At 32.6% G+C, this 20,009-nt stretch overlaps 3 protein-coding genes across 3 annotated transcripts; 2 read left to right on the forward strand and 1 right to left on the reverse strand.

The window, feature by feature from the left end:
- LOC109328163 (serine/threonine-protein kinase AFC2-like) lies at positions 854-4,811 on the forward strand. The gene is made up of 12 exons (XM_019561482.1): positions 854-998; positions 1,651-1,837; positions 2,403-2,429; positions 2,525-2,678; positions 2,773-2,821; positions 2,917-3,031; positions 3,309-3,400; positions 3,564-3,720; positions 3,830-3,894; positions 3,990-4,087; positions 4,199-4,301; positions 4,373-4,811. Exons 1-12 carry the CDS (start codon positions 903-905, stop codon positions 4,523-4,525), a joined length of 1,296 nt encoding a protein of 431 aa, XP_019417027.1. The 5' UTR covers positions 854-902; the 3' UTR covers positions 4,526-4,811.
- LOC109327812 (coilin-like) lies at positions 5,438-12,084 on the reverse strand. Its single transcript, XM_019560978.1, has 13 exons — positions 11,797-12,084; positions 11,186-11,250; positions 10,568-11,008; positions 10,045-10,257; positions 9,582-9,624; positions 9,006-9,086; positions 8,515-8,686; positions 8,372-8,403; positions 7,675-7,869; positions 7,418-7,489; positions 7,184-7,336; positions 6,193-6,385; positions 5,438-6,077 (listed from the first exon to the last, which is right to left on the reverse strand). The coding sequence occupies exons 1-13, from the start codon at positions 11,998-12,000 to the stop codon at positions 5,890-5,892; spliced, it is 2,052 nt and encodes a 683-aa protein (XP_019416523.1). The 5' UTR covers positions 12,001-12,084; the 3' UTR covers positions 5,438-5,889.
- LOC109327819 (sufE-like protein 2, chloroplastic) lies at positions 16,064-17,417 on the forward strand. Its single transcript, XM_019560987.1, has 2 exons — positions 16,064-16,462; positions 17,097-17,417. Exons 1-2 carry the CDS (start codon positions 16,166-16,168, stop codon positions 17,400-17,402), a joined length of 603 nt encoding a protein of 200 aa, XP_019416532.1. The 5' UTR covers positions 16,064-16,165; the 3' UTR covers positions 17,403-17,417.

Genomic DNA, 20,009 nt, shown 5'->3' on the forward strand with positions numbered 1-20,009 from the left:
ACGCTAGTATATATAATGTACATCATATCAATTGTACCTTAACATAAAAATTGATCAACCAAGTAAACTCAATATTACTTCTGATATCTTCTATATATGAAATGACCAAATTTCTAATATTTTATATTAAAATTTTCATTTTTCTTAGATTGAAATTCAATACTTTATTTTAAACTTAGAAATGATTTTTTTTTTGGTGCAGTTTACTTGTAGCATCCAAATTGCAAACAAGTAAAAGTAACGATTGTATTATCTGATTACTTTTTTTAAGGGATATTGTTTTAGTTGACACGAAATCTTTATTTATTGACTTTAATGAACATTTAATATTATTTTCTGTGAAAAGCAAAGTCTTGACTAGTGTAACACCCACTTCACCTCCTTTTTTATATTTTTTTTTTGTTTCCAGCTATCCTCGTATTCGAGACAATTTTATTACTTTTATTATATAAAAAAACTTTAGATAAATACTATACTAGTAAAAATTAAACAATACATTGAAATAAGAGAATAATGTATCTCCTTTGGCTAATAAAAATGTGATATGTATGCTATTTTGTTTATTTTTAAAAATATTTTATAGAAAATGATAGAACATGACACACGTCATAATTTCACTGGCAAGGAGGAGATAATTTATCTCCTTATACGAGATACGTCATCCCTTGAAATAAATGTGGCCATGAAGAATTGGGCTTCAGAATTTTGGTGTGTCAATAAAGTTGTTCCAATAATAAGTTATTAACATGCGTAATGGAAAAAATGGAAAGTAACGGTCTAGATTAATCGGTGATTGGATGGATAATCGAACGGCTATAAACGTCCTTTGATGAGCATCGTTGTCTGAATTCTCTTATTCACACAAATCACAAATCCAAATCAAATTGGGATTAGGGTTTCTGATGGACTACGCTACAGAATTTCCTCACTCTTCAATGGATCGCCGTCCTCGTAAAAAACCTAAATTGGCTTGGGATCTCCATCAATCCAACTCAAAGGTACAACCTTTCGTTCTCTCCATTATCAATTTCATCTTTCCTTACATTTTCTCATTCAATAAATTATCTTTTTGGAAGAAAAATTCTGCCATCATTCTTTTTTGCTTTGAAAAAATTCTTATAGATCTGACTTTTTAATTCTGGGAATATTTCTATATTTTTTAACCGTATTTTTTAGGAAAATTGGAAATTATACATTGCAATATATACACACACATATATATTAATTTCCTCTATTTTCGTTTCATCGTGCTGTCAACAATTAAATTTTTTTCAAATTTGGGGAGTGATCTATTTTATATTCATCAGGGAAATGAACCCATAAAATAAAAACCATGATTTATGAACCCATAAAATAGATGAAAAAATATGTTTTTATCTTAGGGAATTGGCTGTGTTGTATGTTATGAATCTATTTTGGTTATGAAAATAAAGTGTTCTTATTATCTCTTATTGTAATTACAGTTTTATTGGCTAATGGTGAAATGTAACATTTTTCTTTTTGTTTAAAAATATTTCCATTGATAAATGTTCATTTGAATGATTTTATACATGTTGCGGAAATTTCTTATAATCAATGGATTGAGGGGGGAGGGGTTGCATTTTCAGTTACTATCTCTTTAGTGCAGTATGAGTAAGTGGCTGTGTGTAGGCTCATTCGGGAATTTATTACGGACAAGAGGTTGCAAATGTGACAAGCTTTGAAACGCCGAGGGTGCTTCCTGAACATGCTGGTCTTTTTGTTAAAGGATTGGCTGAAAAAGGTTCTCCCCAATGGCGAGATGATGATAAAGATGGGCATTATGTGTTTGCACTCGGAGACAATTTAACTTCTCGATGTAAATGCATTTAATCACCATTGCAGAGCTATTCTTCATTTTCTCTTTTTCATTAGTTGTGCTTATGCAGCTTGCTGAACATTCTAAACTTCAAACCAATTATTTGTATGTGTGTGCCTTTTTTATCTGTTGTCACCTTTCAAACTTTCACTTTTCGGTTTATGACTCTTATTATGATAATTTTAGAAGTGATTATTCTTACATTTTTATCTCATTTATTATGAAAGGACAATTTTTTACATGTATGTTCAAACTGTATATTTGAAGTTTGGATAAGTTGCCTGTTTACTTTATATTCCTTTTTAATCCAAAAAAAACTATTAGTATATAATCTACAAACTGCATCTCCGTTTAATATCTCATGACTGGTTTTAAACCTTTCTTTCTTATTACAAGAAGTTAATTGATTTTTCCCTATAACTTCTCTTTTCATACTTGCCTATAAAATAATTCCTCAAAACGTTCTTGTGAATCTTGACAAATTATGAACTTGTTTTCATGCCTTAATGTGTATAAATTATTAATTTCATGTAATTCTCATGTTCTTTTGTTTCGGAACTTGCAGATAAGATCCTCAGGAAAATTGGTGAAGGTTATTATCATCAGTATCATATTTACTTCTTTTTATTGTTTTGTTTTTAGAATTTCAGTTGCATCCTTGCTTACAGTGTCTGTTCAATTTTGCAGGGACTTTTGGTCAGGTTTTGGAATGTTGGGATAGAGAAACGAGGGAGCTGGTTGCCATTAAAGTTGTGCGGAGTATTAAGAAATACCGTGAAGCAGCTATGGTAGAAGTTGATGTGCTCCATTTGCTTGGGAGGTATGACAGGAATGGCAGCCGGTAAGTGTTATTTCTGAAAAATTTCTGTATTTAATGTACTACTGGCTATGCATTGAAGTCCATGCCAGTTGTTAAGTCATTTTATCCTTTGCAGCTGTGTTCAAATACGGAACTGGTTTGACTACCGTAACCATATTTGTATTGTGAGTATCTGATTGACATATAGTGACATCATTTCCAAACTTCACAAACATTTCTACGGGTTAAGACTTCAGTGAAATTTTAATGGTCTTAACAGGTATTTGAGATGCTTGGACCAAGCTTATATGATTTTCTTCGGAAGAACAATTATGGACCATTTCCGGTTGATCTTGTCCGTGAGCTAGGCAGACAACTATTGGAATGTGTAGCATGTGTGTAATTGTTGCTTCCACTTTTCTATTATTTCTAAACATAGTTGCTAGAGTAATACCATTGGGATTCTTCTCTCTTCTTTAGGGAAGTTATGATCTTCAGGGTTTGTTGGATAAAATTTTCAACTGTTCACTTCTTCATAAATCTTTTAATTGTTTATAATATTGAGTCTTCGGACTTATTGTGCATGGATAGAGAGATCTCACCCCTGGGAGGAGGGAGTGAAGTGTTCAACTTTATACAATACCTATGTTGACTGTGTTGCTAAACTTGCAGTCATGCATGATTTGCGCCTCATCCACACAGACTTGAAGCCCGAAAATATACTTTTTATTTCCTCAGAATATGTAAAAGTGCCCGACTACAAGGTATGTCTGCTTTCACACCTATTGGTCAATGTTTAGATTATGTTCGAGTTGATCTTCGTAAATATATGTTTGTGGTGCAAAGATTCTGTTTCATTATATATGGCTGGACATTTCCCTAAAGCTTTTTCAAGTCATCACAAGTGCTTAAATTGTTTAATCTCAGGTTACATTCCGGTCTCCAAAAGAGGGAACCTCTTTTAAGAGACTGCCAAAGTCAAGTGCTATCAAGGTTATTGATTTTGGTAGCACAGCCTATGAGCACCAAGATCACAACTATATTGTCTCTACTAGGCATTATCGAGCACCTGAGGTTATTCTTGGTACATTTCTCTTTCTCTTACATGCCTATGGCCTCCGGGTTCATGTTATTTGAAGTTTTATTCTTATAATACGGTCCAAAAGTGATTGTAGCTTATTTACTTTTTCTAGGACTAGGGTGGAACTTTCCTTGTGACATATGGAGTGTTGGCTGCATTTTAATTGAGTTGTGCTCGGTATGTTAAGGTGTTCAATAATATAGTGATTGTAAGTTAGATGATTGGCCAAATTCACTAAATGAGCAATGTTATACACTTAAAAATGATTTCAGGGAGAAGCTTTGTTTCAGACACATGAGAATTTAGAGCACCTTGCCATGATGGAGAGGGTTTTAGGCCCGTTACCTCAGCACATGTTGAAAAGAGCAGAGTGTGTAACGTTTTAAAACATTACATTTGCTTTTGCTGATAAATGCTACTGTTTCAGGTAAACTTTGATTCATATTCTCTAACTGCTTCTGTTTTTTGTTTGCTTGTACAGCCGGCAGGCAGAGAAGTATGTCCGAAGGGGTAGACTGAACTGGCCGGAAGGAGCAATCTCTCGAGAGAGTATCAAGGCTGTATTGAAACTACCACGTCTTCCTGTACGTAAAATATTTAATTTGTCTTGCACAATTTTCTCTTTTGTTCTATGTTCATGGTGTTTTTTTCCCAGAATCTGGTGATGCAGCATGTGGATCACTCTGCCGGGGATCTCCTCGATCTCTTGCAGGGTCTACTTCGGTTTGACCCATCCAGTAGACTTAAAGCTCATGAAGCACTCAGGCATCCCTTCTTCACTGGGGAGCGTTACCAGAGATTAAGATAGAATTGATCGGTCTACTATGTTATGTCATTTGCGTGTATGGATTAGTGACTTCACTTACCAGTGAAATCTCCACGGTTGTGTTGTGTATTAGCATAATGAACTGAAATGTCTGTAATGGTTCTCTCCTGGTTTAGTGCCAAGTACAGGGGAATTTCCCCACTCTTGATTTGCCTAGCTTTTGTAGATAAAATTCATTGTCTGGAGAATGTTTCTCCATCTCAAATTTTGTACCATGATAATGTAATTATAACCATTTCACTTTTGATACACAATCTTGGTTTGACTAGCTTCTGGCGTGTGTTGTGATTGATGAGATATTGAACTATAACCCATCCATAATGATGATGAGTAAATATCTCAAGAAAAGAGGGTTGGTTTCTCCATGATGCCATCTGGTTAATATCCGATTTAATCGGTTAAACTGTCATTATATCATCACACCACTACCGATGTCATTAACACCATCATTGTCATCATACCATGTCATTGCTGCACTAGGATTGCTACCACCATGTCATTGCTGCACTAGGATTGCTACCACCACCAAGTCACTGCCCTGCCCTACCATATCATAGCACACCACACTACTACCACCATACAATCCCCACCATCATTGTCACTCTACCTCAACTATTGTCACTAAGTCTTCCTAGGCATGAAATCATGTAGCTCTTCTAATTTAATTCCAGTGCAAGTTTGCAGCACAGCACAATGGAATTTATGGGCCTTTTCCATTACTTTTAATTTTTATTAGTTTTTCTCATTTTCTATCCTTATAAACAAATCAACTCTAAAAATATTAAATTTAAAATTGACATATCTCCTTAATGCCTAATATGGTGTTGATAAGGCTAGCCATCAACTAATCAAACCCCAACATTAAAACTTCATGAGTATAACTCCTTGTTGCAGGAAATTGCATAAACCTGCATTTCATTGTGATTGATAGTGCCATGAATTCTTTCAACCTGCATTGCTTGAGTCACAGTAACATACAATACAGGTTTACCAACCAAAAAAACAGAATTTCAACAGCATCAAATATATGCCAAATGCAGCATATAATCTATAATCATAATTTCCTCTTGACATTTAGGATGTAGGGACTGGGGTGCTTGTCTCAGATTTTGTCTAGCAGTTGATTCAATTTTCTGCTTGGTTTTCGGGAGGACTGCATCTAATAACATCCAAAAGATGGACTTAAAGAAAAGACTTTCAAAGATCTTTCTCGCTACAATGCTGAAATCAGGACATGCAGCATTCATTGCAGATGATAATGTTGATAACTTGTCCATATGTATCAAAATACATATAATCTACCAAAGGGCGCACACAGCAGATGGCCTTAATGTAGGTTTGTTTACTTAAAGTCCGTTTTGTGCCCTTAAACGTGCCATTGTTGGACCCAGCGCACTGCATCTCAAGGCTCTATGGGACCATGATCGTGAGTCTGAACTCACATGACTCCAGCCATCATCAACCTCCGACAACTTGGCCTTCTTTGCTGCTAGGGCCTCGTTAAGTTCATCCCACAAGTTTACTTTCCCATTATCTGTAAAGAAAAGAACACATAAGTTTACTGCATCAAGATGTTTTCATATTTCTAACTTTCTATATATCATACGCTTCAAGAACAGTAAAAGTGTAAATTCTCCATCGAACATTACCTTTAGCAGGGGTATGACATTCCCTTTCTTGCGAATTTCCAACAGTAGTTTGATCACCCACAAGTTTTTCATTGATGCTACCATTAGTTGATTTTACTAGATTGACCCAAGCATCACTAGGAGCAATTGCAGTTGCTGAATCAGGGTTTCCATGCTTAACCATTCGAACATCAGCAAGCGATAAATAATCTATCTGTAGAAGGAAAATATTTGGCATTTTCATGTAAATAAGTGGCAGCATGTTTGCTTTGTTAGTAAGAAAAGTTTTTCAGACATTAATTTTCTATGCCGTGCAACAATGAAATAAGATGAATATATGAACCTGCACAAGATGTTCATCCCCAATGAGTGTGACATAACTAGATATTAGTTTACTTTACAGCAATTTGTCTTCCTTTTTATTTAGTACACTACTTTGTTTTATAAAAGGAAATATCAACTTAATGGATCAACAAAAATCAGGTAACTCTACAAGATAGTTAACCATAGAGGACATATCTCTCTTAACATTTAATAGTTTGTACTTGGTATGTACTTGTTACATTAAGCAGGACTCACATCCAAACTTTATAAACCTGATCTCAATTTTATAAAACACAAGATATGGTCACTAGAGGGTGAGCCTCTGCGTAACGCTGCTTGCCTTGTGACCTAAAGGTCATGGGTTCAAATCTTGGTAATAGCCTCCTTGCTTGCGAGGGTAAGGCTACGTATATCTACACTCCCCATATCCCACTAGGTGGGAGTCTCATGCATTGGGCTGTCCTTTTATGTATTCAGGGGATGGATAGGAATATGTGGTTAATTGTGGTTCAGAGGAAAAAACTGCTTGATAAGCATCAAATCTAACAGTGTCAAACCTTGTAAAAAAATTGATTTAGTGCACAAATTTGCACTCTACATGATAATATACTGTTTACTAAAGAATCTCCCATATTATATATGCTCCAATGCAAAAATGAAGTGAAGAAAAAAAATGTAAGAACTTTACCTCTAAAGAACCATCTTCCCCATAAGGGGATGGATCAAACTGTTCAGAAGATTCATCCCCGTCTATTTTCTTCTTAAAATCAAATGGATATTCTGAAACTGCTTCAAGCTGAATCATGTTTGATTTGGCATCATAGTGCAATGTTCTCCCAATCTACAGGGACATGAAAATAGTACACATTAAACTTCTGACAAAAAAAATTATAATGTAGTCCAAAGGAAGACTTTATAGTACTCTGAAAGAAGAAAGCTCTGGTGTCCATGATTCTGATAGTTCAATCAATCGATATGCAATTACATCACCTTCCTGCAGTATATGCCGAAGTTATTTAATAGCACCGTGAAAATACAATGCAACACAAATAGGAATTGAACATTATACTTAAAATCAGTTGAAAAGAATCCTAACACAATGCCTTGATTCATTTCTTGGGTGCTAAGCATAACAAGACATGCCACAAGAACAAACTTCGGGGAAAGAAAGAAGCAAACCTTAGGCGAGCTAGTATAAGGTGTAAGCTTATCAAAATCTACAGGATTAAGTCTGTGTTGAATTTCAGCATGATGAACATTAGGAGACTCTTGAGTGGAATGTTCATAGTCATCCTGTTTACGAGAGGATATCCTCTCTGTACCCCATTTCTGGCCCTTCTTCTTGCTGGTAGTTCCATTCCATTGAAATGTTTCCTGAAACATCCAGATAACATTTACAGATCAATGAAATAATTTAATCATATAGCAGTATACCTCCTGATACTAAACGAAGGATCTGAAACCTTGCCTTCTGCATGGTTTTCACCTTGTTATGAAACTGACAAGGGATTTACCATGTTGCACCAAACTTCTTGAGTAAATAAAGAAAATGCAGTAAGTTATACTATGACCCATTCTGGGCCTTTCAGAGATAATCACATCAGCTATTTAGAAGGAACCAAATTAACTGCTAAAATATTCTAAGAAAAAGTTTTGATTCCTTCCGAAGTATCTCCCAAGAATAATACTTCACCAAATCCTATACCTATAGTCTAAAAATATCAAATAAAAAATATATAAAAGTTCAAATGCAGATATCATGTACAATATCATGTTAGACAAGATAACAACATTTATCACATGATTGATATTAACACTTTCTTATGGTAAGTAAAACAGCCAAAAAGTATTATTGATTAAGGAAAATCGAACAAACCACTGGAAACTGATTCTGTGGTACATCCTGATCTGCATCAAATAGACCGTGAACATATGTCAGATCGTGAAAGCAACTCCAAAGCAAAAAAGCATAAAACTGCTACTTAATAAATCTTTATAGAATAGAGAGAGCATTGAAACCTTTTCTAAGGGGTTCAAAGCGAATATGCCCTGGCCTAATTTCCACAGGTATAATGTCATCCTCTGCTTCACTTTCTTCATCGGGTTGTTGATGTACATCAGAAACTATGGAATTATTATCTTTGATAGGTGATTGTTGGCCATCTTTTTCAACTATTGGACTCGGATGGAGCTGAAAATTGAGAGAAAAGGACACCCCTTTCAAAATGAATGAACAAATGCATTCGCAAATGGTAAGCTTAGACATGTGACCTCCAACTAAAGTGATCTACAATCATAACACTTGCATATTGTGAACTAGGCACCTTACTACACACTAACGAGACTATAGGTCTATAACTCAGCAAGTCAACAACACGTTACACAGCAAGTCGACAACACCTTATATAGCAAGTAAATTCCCGGTCTAGGAGGTAATGGGACCAACCTAGTTTTTTATCTCCATGTAGATGGTAAATAAAATCTGAAGTAACATTAAAGAACCACATTACCTTCCCATTCTCCTGCTGCAATTTTAGTTCTCTCAACCATTTTCTCTTAGCTTTCTTCCGTCGAGCACTTCTGCTAGGCATCTGACCAAAAAAAACCAATGAAGTGTAAAAGTCTGACCCCAATATGAAAGAAGTGCCATGTTTATTATCTCAAGGGTATTTTATTTCAAACCTGTGGATCTATGTAATATAATGACAATTAAATCTTTGGAGGCAAAAAATCTTATTAAAATTGCTGTAAATAGAATTAATCACATGTGAAGACCAATAAAAATATAATTTCAGTTTGCTATTTGGGGAAGGGATGGGGACAAAAGATAACAACAGGCAGAAAAACCAAGTACGAGTTCTTGGGTTGAAGAACTTATATGTTCGACTCGCTCAATTATCGAGGCTGGGTTGTTGGAAAATCAAGCTTAAGTTGAAAAATCCATGTTTACTAATGAGACTAGGCAGTTTTGTAATAGTAGTCAAAATGTGCAAGGGTTATCATGACAACGTGGAAAATTCTCAGTCTTATTTAGTTAAGTGCAAACAAGAACTATAATTGTATTTGAAACATAAAAAATTCATTACCTTTATAGTTTCTGTTCCATCGTCATCTTGAGGCTGAAGGGACCTATACAACATATACAAGAAAATTAAGGGGAGAAAATATATTTCCGATTTTCAACATAATTATTTCTTACTTCCATCATAATGGAAACCAAAACCCTGTTGCAGGGATCGGGAATTTAAAGTTGGATGAAAGTAATAAGTTCAAATAGGAGGAAACCATGAATCAAACAATTTATACATGACAACCATATACATATCCTTTACAACTTCACCAAACCACATCTCTTAATCTACAAACACAGACAGAACTTGAAAGGAACAAATAAAGGGTCACCAGTTATGAAAACTAAAATTGTCCATGAATTCTGAAAGCTAATTGTCTTGCCCAAAACTAGGCAAGTATACACTGCAATGCACAATTAGAAAAGAAAGTAAACCCCACTTAATTATCATGTAGATCACAAATGTAATGAAAATGCACCTTGTTTTGTCACCCTTAGACCCACTGGAATTGTTACTCTGTTTACGATCAAGGTTGCTAGACTTCTTTGGCTCCCTAGATAATTTAGATGAGTTGTCATTGTCCTTGTTGACAACACTTTGGTGATGAATCTGGCCTCCAAAACTTGCATTTTCCTCCTTCTCGTGAATGACTGCTAACTTTTCAGCAGAAGACAACTTAATCTTCTTCTTACTGGATATAAAAATAATGTAATGAAGTTAACAAAATTAAAATAAGAGCAAAGTTAAAATAAGAGCAAAGTCAAAATAAAAACTTTTACAGAAAAGGGAGACCCCTAGATAATTACACTTGTCAATACAACAAAGTTAAAATAAGAGCAGAAAGAATTGCACCAACATCCTAACTTATCCCCCTGGATGAAGAACTACACAGAATATGCATCATAGTTACTTCAACAGCATTAAATTCTGAAACACTCAGAATAGGAAAATATCCCTTTATTGCTTGCACCAATAACACATTAAAGTTTGAGGAAACAAACCTAGGGCTCTTGGATTTCTTTGATGCTTTTCTTTTTTTTGACTTTGCATTAGATTCCACATAAACTGTATCATCTTCTTCATGTTGGCCATTGTCATCCTCTTCGCTCTTGAGCTTCTTTGATGCTTTTCTTTTCTTTGACTTTGCATTAGATTCCACATAAACCGTGTCATCTTGTTCAAGTTGTTCACTGTCATCCTCTTGACTATAGAGCTTCTTTGGTGCTTTTATTTTCTTTGAGGTTGCATTAGATTCCACATTAACTTCATCTTCTTCATGTTGGTCACTCTCATCCTCCTGCAACACGGTTTCACATCGTCCATCCTCCCCTTGAAACCCCTCAATTGCAAGAAGTTTAGGAAGCCCTATATGCTCACCATCAACTACAGATGACAACTTTGCAAGTTTATCATCAGTTGAAATGCTTCCTTTTCTTTTCACACTGTAATATATAACATATATAAATACATAAGAGAAAACTACAATACAATGAGAGCAATGTAACACTCCCCCTTCCCAAAAAAGATGGTAAAAAATTGCAAAGAAAACTATTCAAAAATTGTCGATCTTTTTGGGACAGAGGTAATACATAGAAGTATGATTCAACCACAAAACTTACCACACAATGTCTTTATCCTTAAAAATACAAGTCGACTCAAAAGGTGGTAAAACAAAGCCATCCATCTGCATTCAAAATTAATATCAGAATAACAATGTTGGACAAAAAACCACATTGGACTCTTGACCAATTCAAGTTGAACCGAAGAGACCCATTTAAGGTGTTAAAGCGCTCCTTGACTGTTTTTTCCATTTTCAACACCCGAACATGATACCATGCTTACTAGAAATCAAATTGGACTCCACATTCGTGACAAAACGCTAAGACCCAACCACGGGGCAAAGCTCTTCCAGCAAATGTTTTTTTTCCAAATACAGCATCGAACTCGAAAGGGTAACTAGACCCTTGGTACTAATTGGAGTCAAATCACAAAGATGAAAGACCCATTTAAAGGGACACAGCTAAATTCTCACAACACCTTTTTTCCATTTACAATACTCGAACCAAATACCTTACTTAAATCTCGCACCCTTGGTATCAAAAAATCACATTGGATCAAAAAATGTTGGTAAAATAAACAAATTAAGATTTAAGAAAAAGGGTTTTACTTATAAAATAAAAAACAATAATGAATGAATAAATGGAAGATGCAGTAATTGAAAGAATCATACAGAGAGGATTGTGCCATTGGGACAAGTTCGATGAAGGTTGAAAATAGAACGAAGATATGATGAAAGATGAGAAATTGTGGTGTGTTCTTTGGGTTTCAGTAGAACCCAACAACGTTTCAACCCTTCTTTCTTCTTTGATTTGCTCAACATGCCATCATCGTCGAATATCACACGGAGTCTCACCACCGTCTCCACCGCCGTCATCGCTTTTCCGGTGACCGTGTCTTGAAACCCTCGCTTACTGACTCGAGGAGGAGTAATAACAGGGAAAAGGAAAAACAAAATCTTCAATGCAATAATATTTCATGAACTTTGTGCATTTTTTATATTAAATATACATTAGTAAATAAATGGGATAAAGTGATATGATATACATTAGTAAACCCTACTCGATTTTGCTCGATCATGATCGTGCTCGACTATGGTTTGGGAAAGCTGTTTCGGATTTAAAAATAAATTCAGTCAATATTTAGGATTTAATTAGGTAGGCAAGAAGCATAACCCGACTTAACATGTTTTATGACCACTCATTCATCATATTTGTACGTGTGAATTTATATATCCACAATAATAATTATTATTAAGAATATTTTATCTAAAATGTGTATGCATTATATTCAATTAGGTCTAAGGTTGAATTCGAGTTCAACAGCATATTTGACCAACATTTAAGGTCAGGTTATCTTCGGATTCATAATTTGGTCCGCATTCAAAAAATTATTCAACAATATTTGTGGTCGAATAAAAGACAAATCCAACTCGGTTCATGTTCACTCCTAGTTGGGGAAACTACTAACAAAAATTGTTTTTGAATATAAATCTATTAAAATGTGTTTTACTTGAGATTTTAAGTAAAAACTTGTAGTATTTTCTATAAAATATATATCTAAACATTTCTTCATAGAAAAGTTTTCCAGTTCTATGGTACTCTTGCTTAAATGTTTTTTCTCCCTTCTTTCTCTATGTAAGTAAAGTCCATTACCTGATTTTTTAGACCCTTTTGATCCTAAACATTTTTTGTTATACAATGTTATTAATTTTATCGAGTTTTAGTCTAATAACAAACGGGAAAATATGTACTATATAAGTGAAGTAAATGATGCAGCTTATGAATATCTAAATCACTTAAAAATGTACTAGACACTGTTAGATCTTCAGAACGACTAAAAGATCAATGATTCAATTATTAGAACGTTTATTAGGAGGTACAATCATACACTCCAAAATTAATTAGTTCATTATCTATAAAATGAAATACATTTGATAGAAGTAAAAGAATCACTCACACAACTCAATTTTTTTCTATGGTTTAGTAAAAATAATGTGTAGTTATACAAAATATAATTGGATGGACTCATAGACCCACTACATTAAAGTTTTGAGTTAAAATATAGTATCAAACTTACTTATATATTTCATTCAATTAACCCAGTAAAAGAATGATATAATTCATAAATGAAGATCTTTAACATCATCTACCTTTTTCATATAAAAATCAAAAATCACATTTTCGTGCCATCAATAGCTTATAATAAAAATAATGCTTGAGGTGGTAAGCATTGTTGTGTCTATGATGAGAATAGATGGAATTAACAAAAGATCAGCAAGAGTGCTTATCTCAATTCATGTCTCACTTTCTTGTCTCGATTTAATGAAAAAATATTATTGAATTAAAAAATTATAAAAACATAAATTAACATCTTTATATTACTTAAATAAAATTAATTGATTAGATACATGAAGACTTACATATTTTGGGACATAGTATCTTATTCATTCATGTCAATTCTATGTTTTTTGAAAAATGTTTACCTTATTCACAAAAAATTATCATGTGTTTCAAATTGATATATAATATAGAAATGTAAAAATGAATCCCAAATAATATTAGTTACGTTATAAGTGTTCAAATAATAGAGTAATAAAAAATGCGAATGATGATATTCAAAGGCGAATAATAGAGTAATAACTACATGTCTAAATCAATACACTCAAAATATAGAATTTTTACAAGAATAAATATACTTATATTTTTTTGTTCTCGGTCAATATATTTATATTCTGCCTCTTAAATGTGTTGTTGGTTCAAATTGTGGAATTCATTTCCTCCTTTTTTTCTCTTATCTCCTTATAAGGGGTTTTCTAAACCTATCCCTAAAACAAAACAAAAAACAAAAATAGATATACTTATATATATATTTATGTTCATTCTATTTTTAGTTGCTTTGAAGAGAATAAAAATTTGAAATAAAGATATCAAATAGTTATATTTTAAATGGTTACCCCACAATCTATATGATATTTTTATGTTATTTTATGTACAAATAATTATTTATTTGAAATAAATAAAATGGAAGATGTTCGATTGTGTGTTTGTGTAGATGTAAATGTGATGTAAGAATAACTCTTGAAGTTAAAGTTATAAAACATCAATCATTTGTTTTAAGAAAAACATATATTCCATTAAGAGAAGCCTAGTATATACTACTTGCAAAACAACATGAAAGTTTTTTATATTGAATTACCATGTGAATGAAGTAAATAAAGAAAAAACAAATTACGAAGTGATTTTTATCCTCTTCTTGCTTTACATAGGTGATAGCTCACTTTTGTTACCATCATTTTAAAGTTTTTGGATCTTTCTTTCAAGAATTGCAAATTTTTTTACTACTACTACGAGTATTATTTCACTTTTTTGGATAAAGAACTAATTTTTTTCCAGAGTGTATAGTTGCCTCTCCCAACAAACATTTTCACAAGAATCGAACTGTTAATCTTTTGGTCATCCTATGAATCTAATGAAACCTTATATCACTAAACCTGTTTTTTATTTATCTTCTCCCTTATTCTCTTTTCAACTAAAGAAAATATTACTTTCTCTTTTTCCTCTCTTTCTCTCCTACAAGAAAATGAAGGTTAATGGATGGGAGTCTAGTAAAGTTGCAAAGAAAATTAAAGTTGTAGGTATAATACATATTTGCTTGTGTCACTTCATATGTTATGAGTTTGTTTATGAATTTGTGATTAGTCAGAAAAAATATATTTAAGTTAAAATTTAATTATTAAATATTTTTCTGACCAATCACAAACTCATAATACATAGAATGACATAAACTGTAAGATAACATATGTGTTATATTTCCTGTCATAGCCTAACTCATGTTGAAAGTAGGAAAGCATCTTAAGATGATGATTGAGTACGTGAACGTGATTAATAAAGGTGAACGAGATTCAATGTATGAAGGGTTCGTAAGACTCTACGTCACATTTTGATTTATATTTGACCACAAAATTTTAGGACACATTACCCTTTCCAAAGACTAATTGATCACTCAAATATTTGTTATATATACAATACGATTATTAAACAACTAAAATTCAATTATTTAGTATTATGTTAAACTTCTTAGTTCCATTTAAATCAAATTATATTTACTATTAGAAATAAGGTTGACAAACATATCAGTCTTATTATATTTATATATATTTCCTATTTAGTATTCCGTATTTAGTATTACTAAAATATGTAGCTTAAAAAATAGAATGATCATGTTAATTTTAGATGATATTTATTATATTTCTCATAATTTACAATCTCTCTTTATCTGACCAGTAATTTTCTCACTTGTCTAAATCAGTACAATATTAAATATATTTTTGACACTACTAAATGTAATCTATTTTGAATTGTGTAGTTGTCATTTGAATGTTGTTCATAGGAATCGAATTACTAAATTAATGACGTATTGGTTATACAATATTAAATATGATTCAAATGAAAAATAATAATTAATGAGTTATTGAAGATTAGAAAGAAAAAATATTAAGGAACATATTAGTTTAAGAGTTTAAAATCAGTGCACTAACATGTAAAATACTCTCAACACATTATCTACTATTGATTTATGTAATTAATAAATTAATGATATATGATTTACTGACATGACACCGTAAAATACATTTGAATCCATGATAATTTATTTTGATGGTCGACTAGGGGCATGGGCAATTGTGGTAATCTCCACTCCCTTTCCCACCTCATTATATATCTCTCATTTACTTCTTTATTTATTGTGAGTTATCTTTTTCTTATTCTTCTCACCCCTTTGTTCTTGTTCATTCAATTCCTCTCCTTCTTCACCCATTTCCCATTCTTTTCTATCCTCTTATCTTCACAAATTAAATATATATATAAAATCAAATAAAAAATATTAACAATAAATATATTATGGTGTTTTCTAGTACCACCTTCTTCACCTTATCTTCTTGTTGTTATTCTTATTCTTATTCTTCTTCATATTCCTCTCTATTCCCATTCCCAAACACAAACATAAACACATTTTCTCCCAAACAACTCAAACTCACCAACATGAACAATATTCATTCAAAAAATCATTCCTTTCAAATTCAATGTCTTTCCACATTGGCTTTTCATTCTCAAATTCATGAAAAAAATCAAACACTTTCTCCCTCCCTTTTGATCCACCCGGAGTTTCATGAAATTACCACCACAACCGATAAACTCAAACACCTTTCTTCAGAATTCAACTCTCTCTCTGAGCCCATTGATAGAGTCAAAAGGCTATTACATTATGCATCATTGTTACCTCCATTGGAAGATTCACACCGGGTTCCAGAAAACCGTGTCCTAGGTTGCTCCACACAGGTAAATATATATATATATATATAATCGGGATGATTGAAATATGTTAGTATATTAGTCTCATATTGTCTAAGTAGAGTAATTGGTCTTATATATTGGACTCAAGTCTCTTATTATAATGTGCACTATATATAAACATCAAATAGAAACACCTCATGAGCAGCTGGACCTATGAGTGTGTTAGGGTTTGTAATCTTTATACTCTAATAATATTTTAGTAGCCGATCAGTGCTTCTGAACGTGAACCCCGTTACCAAATTATCTTATTTCTTCTCTTCTAATTATTCTATGCTTGTATTTGATTGTTTGTGGTCAACGCTGCGTAACAATCGCCTCCGCAGCACCAACAATATATGTAGAGATCAGAAGACATCATTAAACCCTTTCTTATTTTCTTCTCCTTTGCATGGTTGAGGTTAATATTCTCAAATACACATTCATATTATTCATCATGAACAAGCATTAGTTGAGTTATTTCAAATATACTATGTTGCTGTGTATATGAATAAAACTATGATAAATATATTGATTTGAGAAATATCTTGATACCCCATAAACAATAATAATGTAAAGTATTAATCTTTATTATTACCTTACCTTTTTCTTATATATTTGATATGTATATATGTTACTTTAGGTATGGGTAGTTTCGGAGATGGACGAGGAAGGGAGAATGAGGTTTAAAGCAGACAGTGATTCAGAGATAGCAAAAGGTTATTGTTGGTGTTTGGTTTGGATGTTGGATGGTTCAGAACCAAAGGAAGTGTTAATGGTGGAGAAGGAAGATTTGACTAACATGAATGTGGGGTTGAATATTAAGGCACATTCTAGGGTTAACACGTGGCAAAATATGTTATTTTCCATGCAGAAAGCTACTAAGGATATTATGCTCTTGGACACACATCATCATCATAAATTTTCTGCTGTAAGATCTTCTCTTTAATGATGAGTAAGTTGTTTTTTTTTCATATACATGTGTGGATGTGGGTGTAGTTGGATATTAATTTGTTGGGTATGAAAGATATTAGAATATGTTATTCAACTAGGATAAGTATATTCATAATTAGCAAGATTTAAACTATAGAACCAACAACAAAAACTTGTGAATCGTATAATATGATTTGGGTATAATATGTCAATTACCACATTGACTAGTAGTTTGCTACTATAGCATGTTGTGATTGTGAATATCATTGTCTATGCTCATATGTGGTGATTGTTGTAAATGGGCGGACAAAGCATGTAAAATTTGTTCATTTTGAAATCATTGGCTATGCTCATAAATTTCTTAACGGAATTCATGGAGAAGAGATGTAAAATGAATGATAAGTTTTTCATTGATCAATTTGATTGAATTACAAAGAATGTGAGTGTATTTATACAATCTTCAAGTTTGCTTGAGGAAGAAGAAACAATCTAACTAATTCTAATTATCACACGTGCAAAATGTGCTAGATAAGTGATCTGCTCAATGAAACCATTCTTCCAAAAATTCCCTTTCCAAGTAAGCTGGGTGCATGACCTGATTTCTAGTGTTAGGCATGATGTGCCATTATCGAGCCAAAACTAAGACTGTTGATGCGCCACTGATACGGGATGATGCGCCAATAATGAGTTGATTCGGCATAGGTCTGATGCGCCAAAGCCTGACTGTTGATGCACCAAGGCCTGACCTTCTGATGTGCCAAGGCTCTCGGTCTTGGCCTAGTTCCTTGATCAATCTAGCACGGTTAGCTGCTACACGATCCTCGGTCATGGCATGGTCCCTCAATCATCTTGACACGATCAATTGCTACATGATCCTCGGTCATGGTCTGATCCTTTAGTCATCCTAACACGGTGAGTTGTTGTACTTGACTTGATCGTAGCCTATCATGTGATGCATGTGGACTTAAACATGGTGCATCTTGCAATGGCTAATTGAATAAATATGGAAGATTAAGTTCATTATTTCTTGTTTGGGCCAATTTTGGGAAATGAGGATGGAGTGTTATTATTGGTTCTTTATCTCTCATTAGGCTTCCATAAAAAAATTGGGTAGAAGGTGTCATATTATTAAAAGACGAGTTTTAAAGGAAGGCTCATAAAAAACTTTTTATTTAATATTGAAAACAATAGTACTAGATAATTAATGATCATAAAATAAATAAATAAAATGTGATGAAAAGTCAAGTTAGAATATCGCTCCTCAATTTTAGATTCTTGAAATTTGTTTATTATGAAAGATATCATGGTGGAGTTAGTTATGCTCCCGAAAGGGTAAAAATTAATTACTTTGTTAATATAATTATAGGGAAAGCAAAAAATTAGTTAATGGGGTGTTATGATTTACTAAAAAGCTGAATATTAGCCTTACGTATGTAACTAAACACACTCTTATCAATTTACACCTAAATAAAATTATATAATATATTTCACTAATTCAAAAAAAATATCTAACAAACTATAAACTTTTAAGTTAGAAAGGGTAAAGAGAGAGGTAGATAGTAATATCAAATCACTTTTAAGTTAAAATATTATGGTTGATTAGATTTAAAAAAAATCATTGCATATAAATTTTTACATTAACACTTCGATATTAGATTCATCATTTATACCCTAAACACTTATTAAGGTGCTTATCCTATAGAACACCACAAAGATGTTAGATTCCAATTTCTCATGCTTTTAGGCTATAATAGGTGTATGTTGTGTTAATTAGCTACTCTAATGTTATGAGGTATTTAAAGTTTGTATTTTTTTCCCTTCCACTCATTTATCCATTAGGGGAATATACATGTTGCCAATGCTTTTGGGAAAAAAATTATACATGGGTATTCTCATTAAAAAAATCTACATCCCGGCTCGGATAAGATTGTCTCTAACGCGATGATACATGTAGGAAACTAAAAAATAAATGTTGACAAAATTTATGGTGCTGCTGGTTTGTATGAATTTGTTGATGGTTTTGTAAATTTGTTACATGATACATGAATATTTCTATGGGTGAAATTTTAATATTTTTTTTCTTTGGCACGTCCATTGCTTAGAATATAGGGTTACTTATGGTGTAAGGAAGTGAAAGTTCTAAATTTGAAAATCCATATATATTTCATGGATAAGATATTTTACTATGGGTCAAACTTAGACTTATGAATATTATTATCATCTTGACAATTATAAGGTGTATAGTGAAGAGAGACTATTATTATGGTGATTTGATTTGAATATTGGTGTTAATAATGAAAGTCATAAAATTGGGAGTTAATCTCGATTTTCATTAGCACATATCACTAGATTTTTGAAGGGGAAAAAATATTATTTGTTTTTTACAATAATGACTTATGAAAATAGAGAACTTTATTTCTTTTTTTACTATACTTTTAAAATGTTTTCATCTTTCCAAAGTAAATGTTTTTTGTGTGTCAATGTCCATAATATAAGTAAGGAGTGATATAATATATAGGTCCATACAAATAATTATTTCAGCTTTTGGCCTTATGAAATTATTTTCGCATGTTTATGAAATAAATAAACGAGTAAAACATAAGAGGTATAATTGAATTATCTT

This window comes from Lupinus angustifolius, chromosome LG15, assembly GCF_001865875.1.
Source record: "Lupinus angustifolius cultivar Tanjil chromosome LG15, LupAngTanjil_v1.0, whole genome shotgun sequence".
Classification (NCBI taxonomy): domain Eukaryota; kingdom Viridiplantae; phylum Streptophyta; class Magnoliopsida; order Fabales; family Fabaceae; genus Lupinus; species Lupinus angustifolius.

What these genes read in the sequence shown, in the direction of transcription:
- LOC109328163 (XM_019561482.1), top strand. Translation starts at nt 903, where the DNA reads ATGGACTACGCTACAGAATTTCCTCACTCTTCAATGGATCGCCGTCCT. An exon ending in ACCGTAACCATATTTGTATT is followed by an intron (nt 2,822 to 2,916) that starts GTGAGTATCTGA and finishes TGGTCTTAACAG; the next exon opens with GTATTTGAGATGCTTGGACC. An exon ending in ACTATTGGAATGTGTAGCAT is followed by an intron (nt 3,032 to 3,308) that starts GTGTGTAATTGT and finishes CTAAACTTGCAG; the next exon opens with TCATGCATGATTTGCGCCTC.
- LOC109327812 (XM_019560978.1), bottom strand. Translation starts at nt 12,000, where the DNA reads ATGACGGCGGTGGAGACGGTGGTGAGACTCCGTGTGATATTCGACGAT. An exon ending in CCAATGGCACAATCCTCTCT is followed by an intron (nt 11,251 to 11,796) that starts GTATGATTCTTT and finishes TTTTGAATGCAG; the next exon opens with ATGGATGGCTTTGTTTTACC. An exon ending in GGGAAGATGGTTCTTTAGAG is followed by an intron (nt 6,386 to 7,183) that starts GTAAAGTTCTTA and finishes TTCCTTCTACAG; the next exon opens with ATAGATTATTTATCGCTTGC.
- LOC109327819 (XM_019560987.1), top strand. Translation starts at nt 16,166, where the DNA reads ATGAACAATATTCATTCAAAAAATCATTCCTTTCAAATTCAATGTCTT. An exon ending in TCCTAGGTTGCTCCACACAG is followed by an intron (nt 16,463 to 17,096) that starts GTAAATATATAT and finishes ATGTTACTTTAG; the next exon opens with GTATGGGTAGTTTCGGAGAT.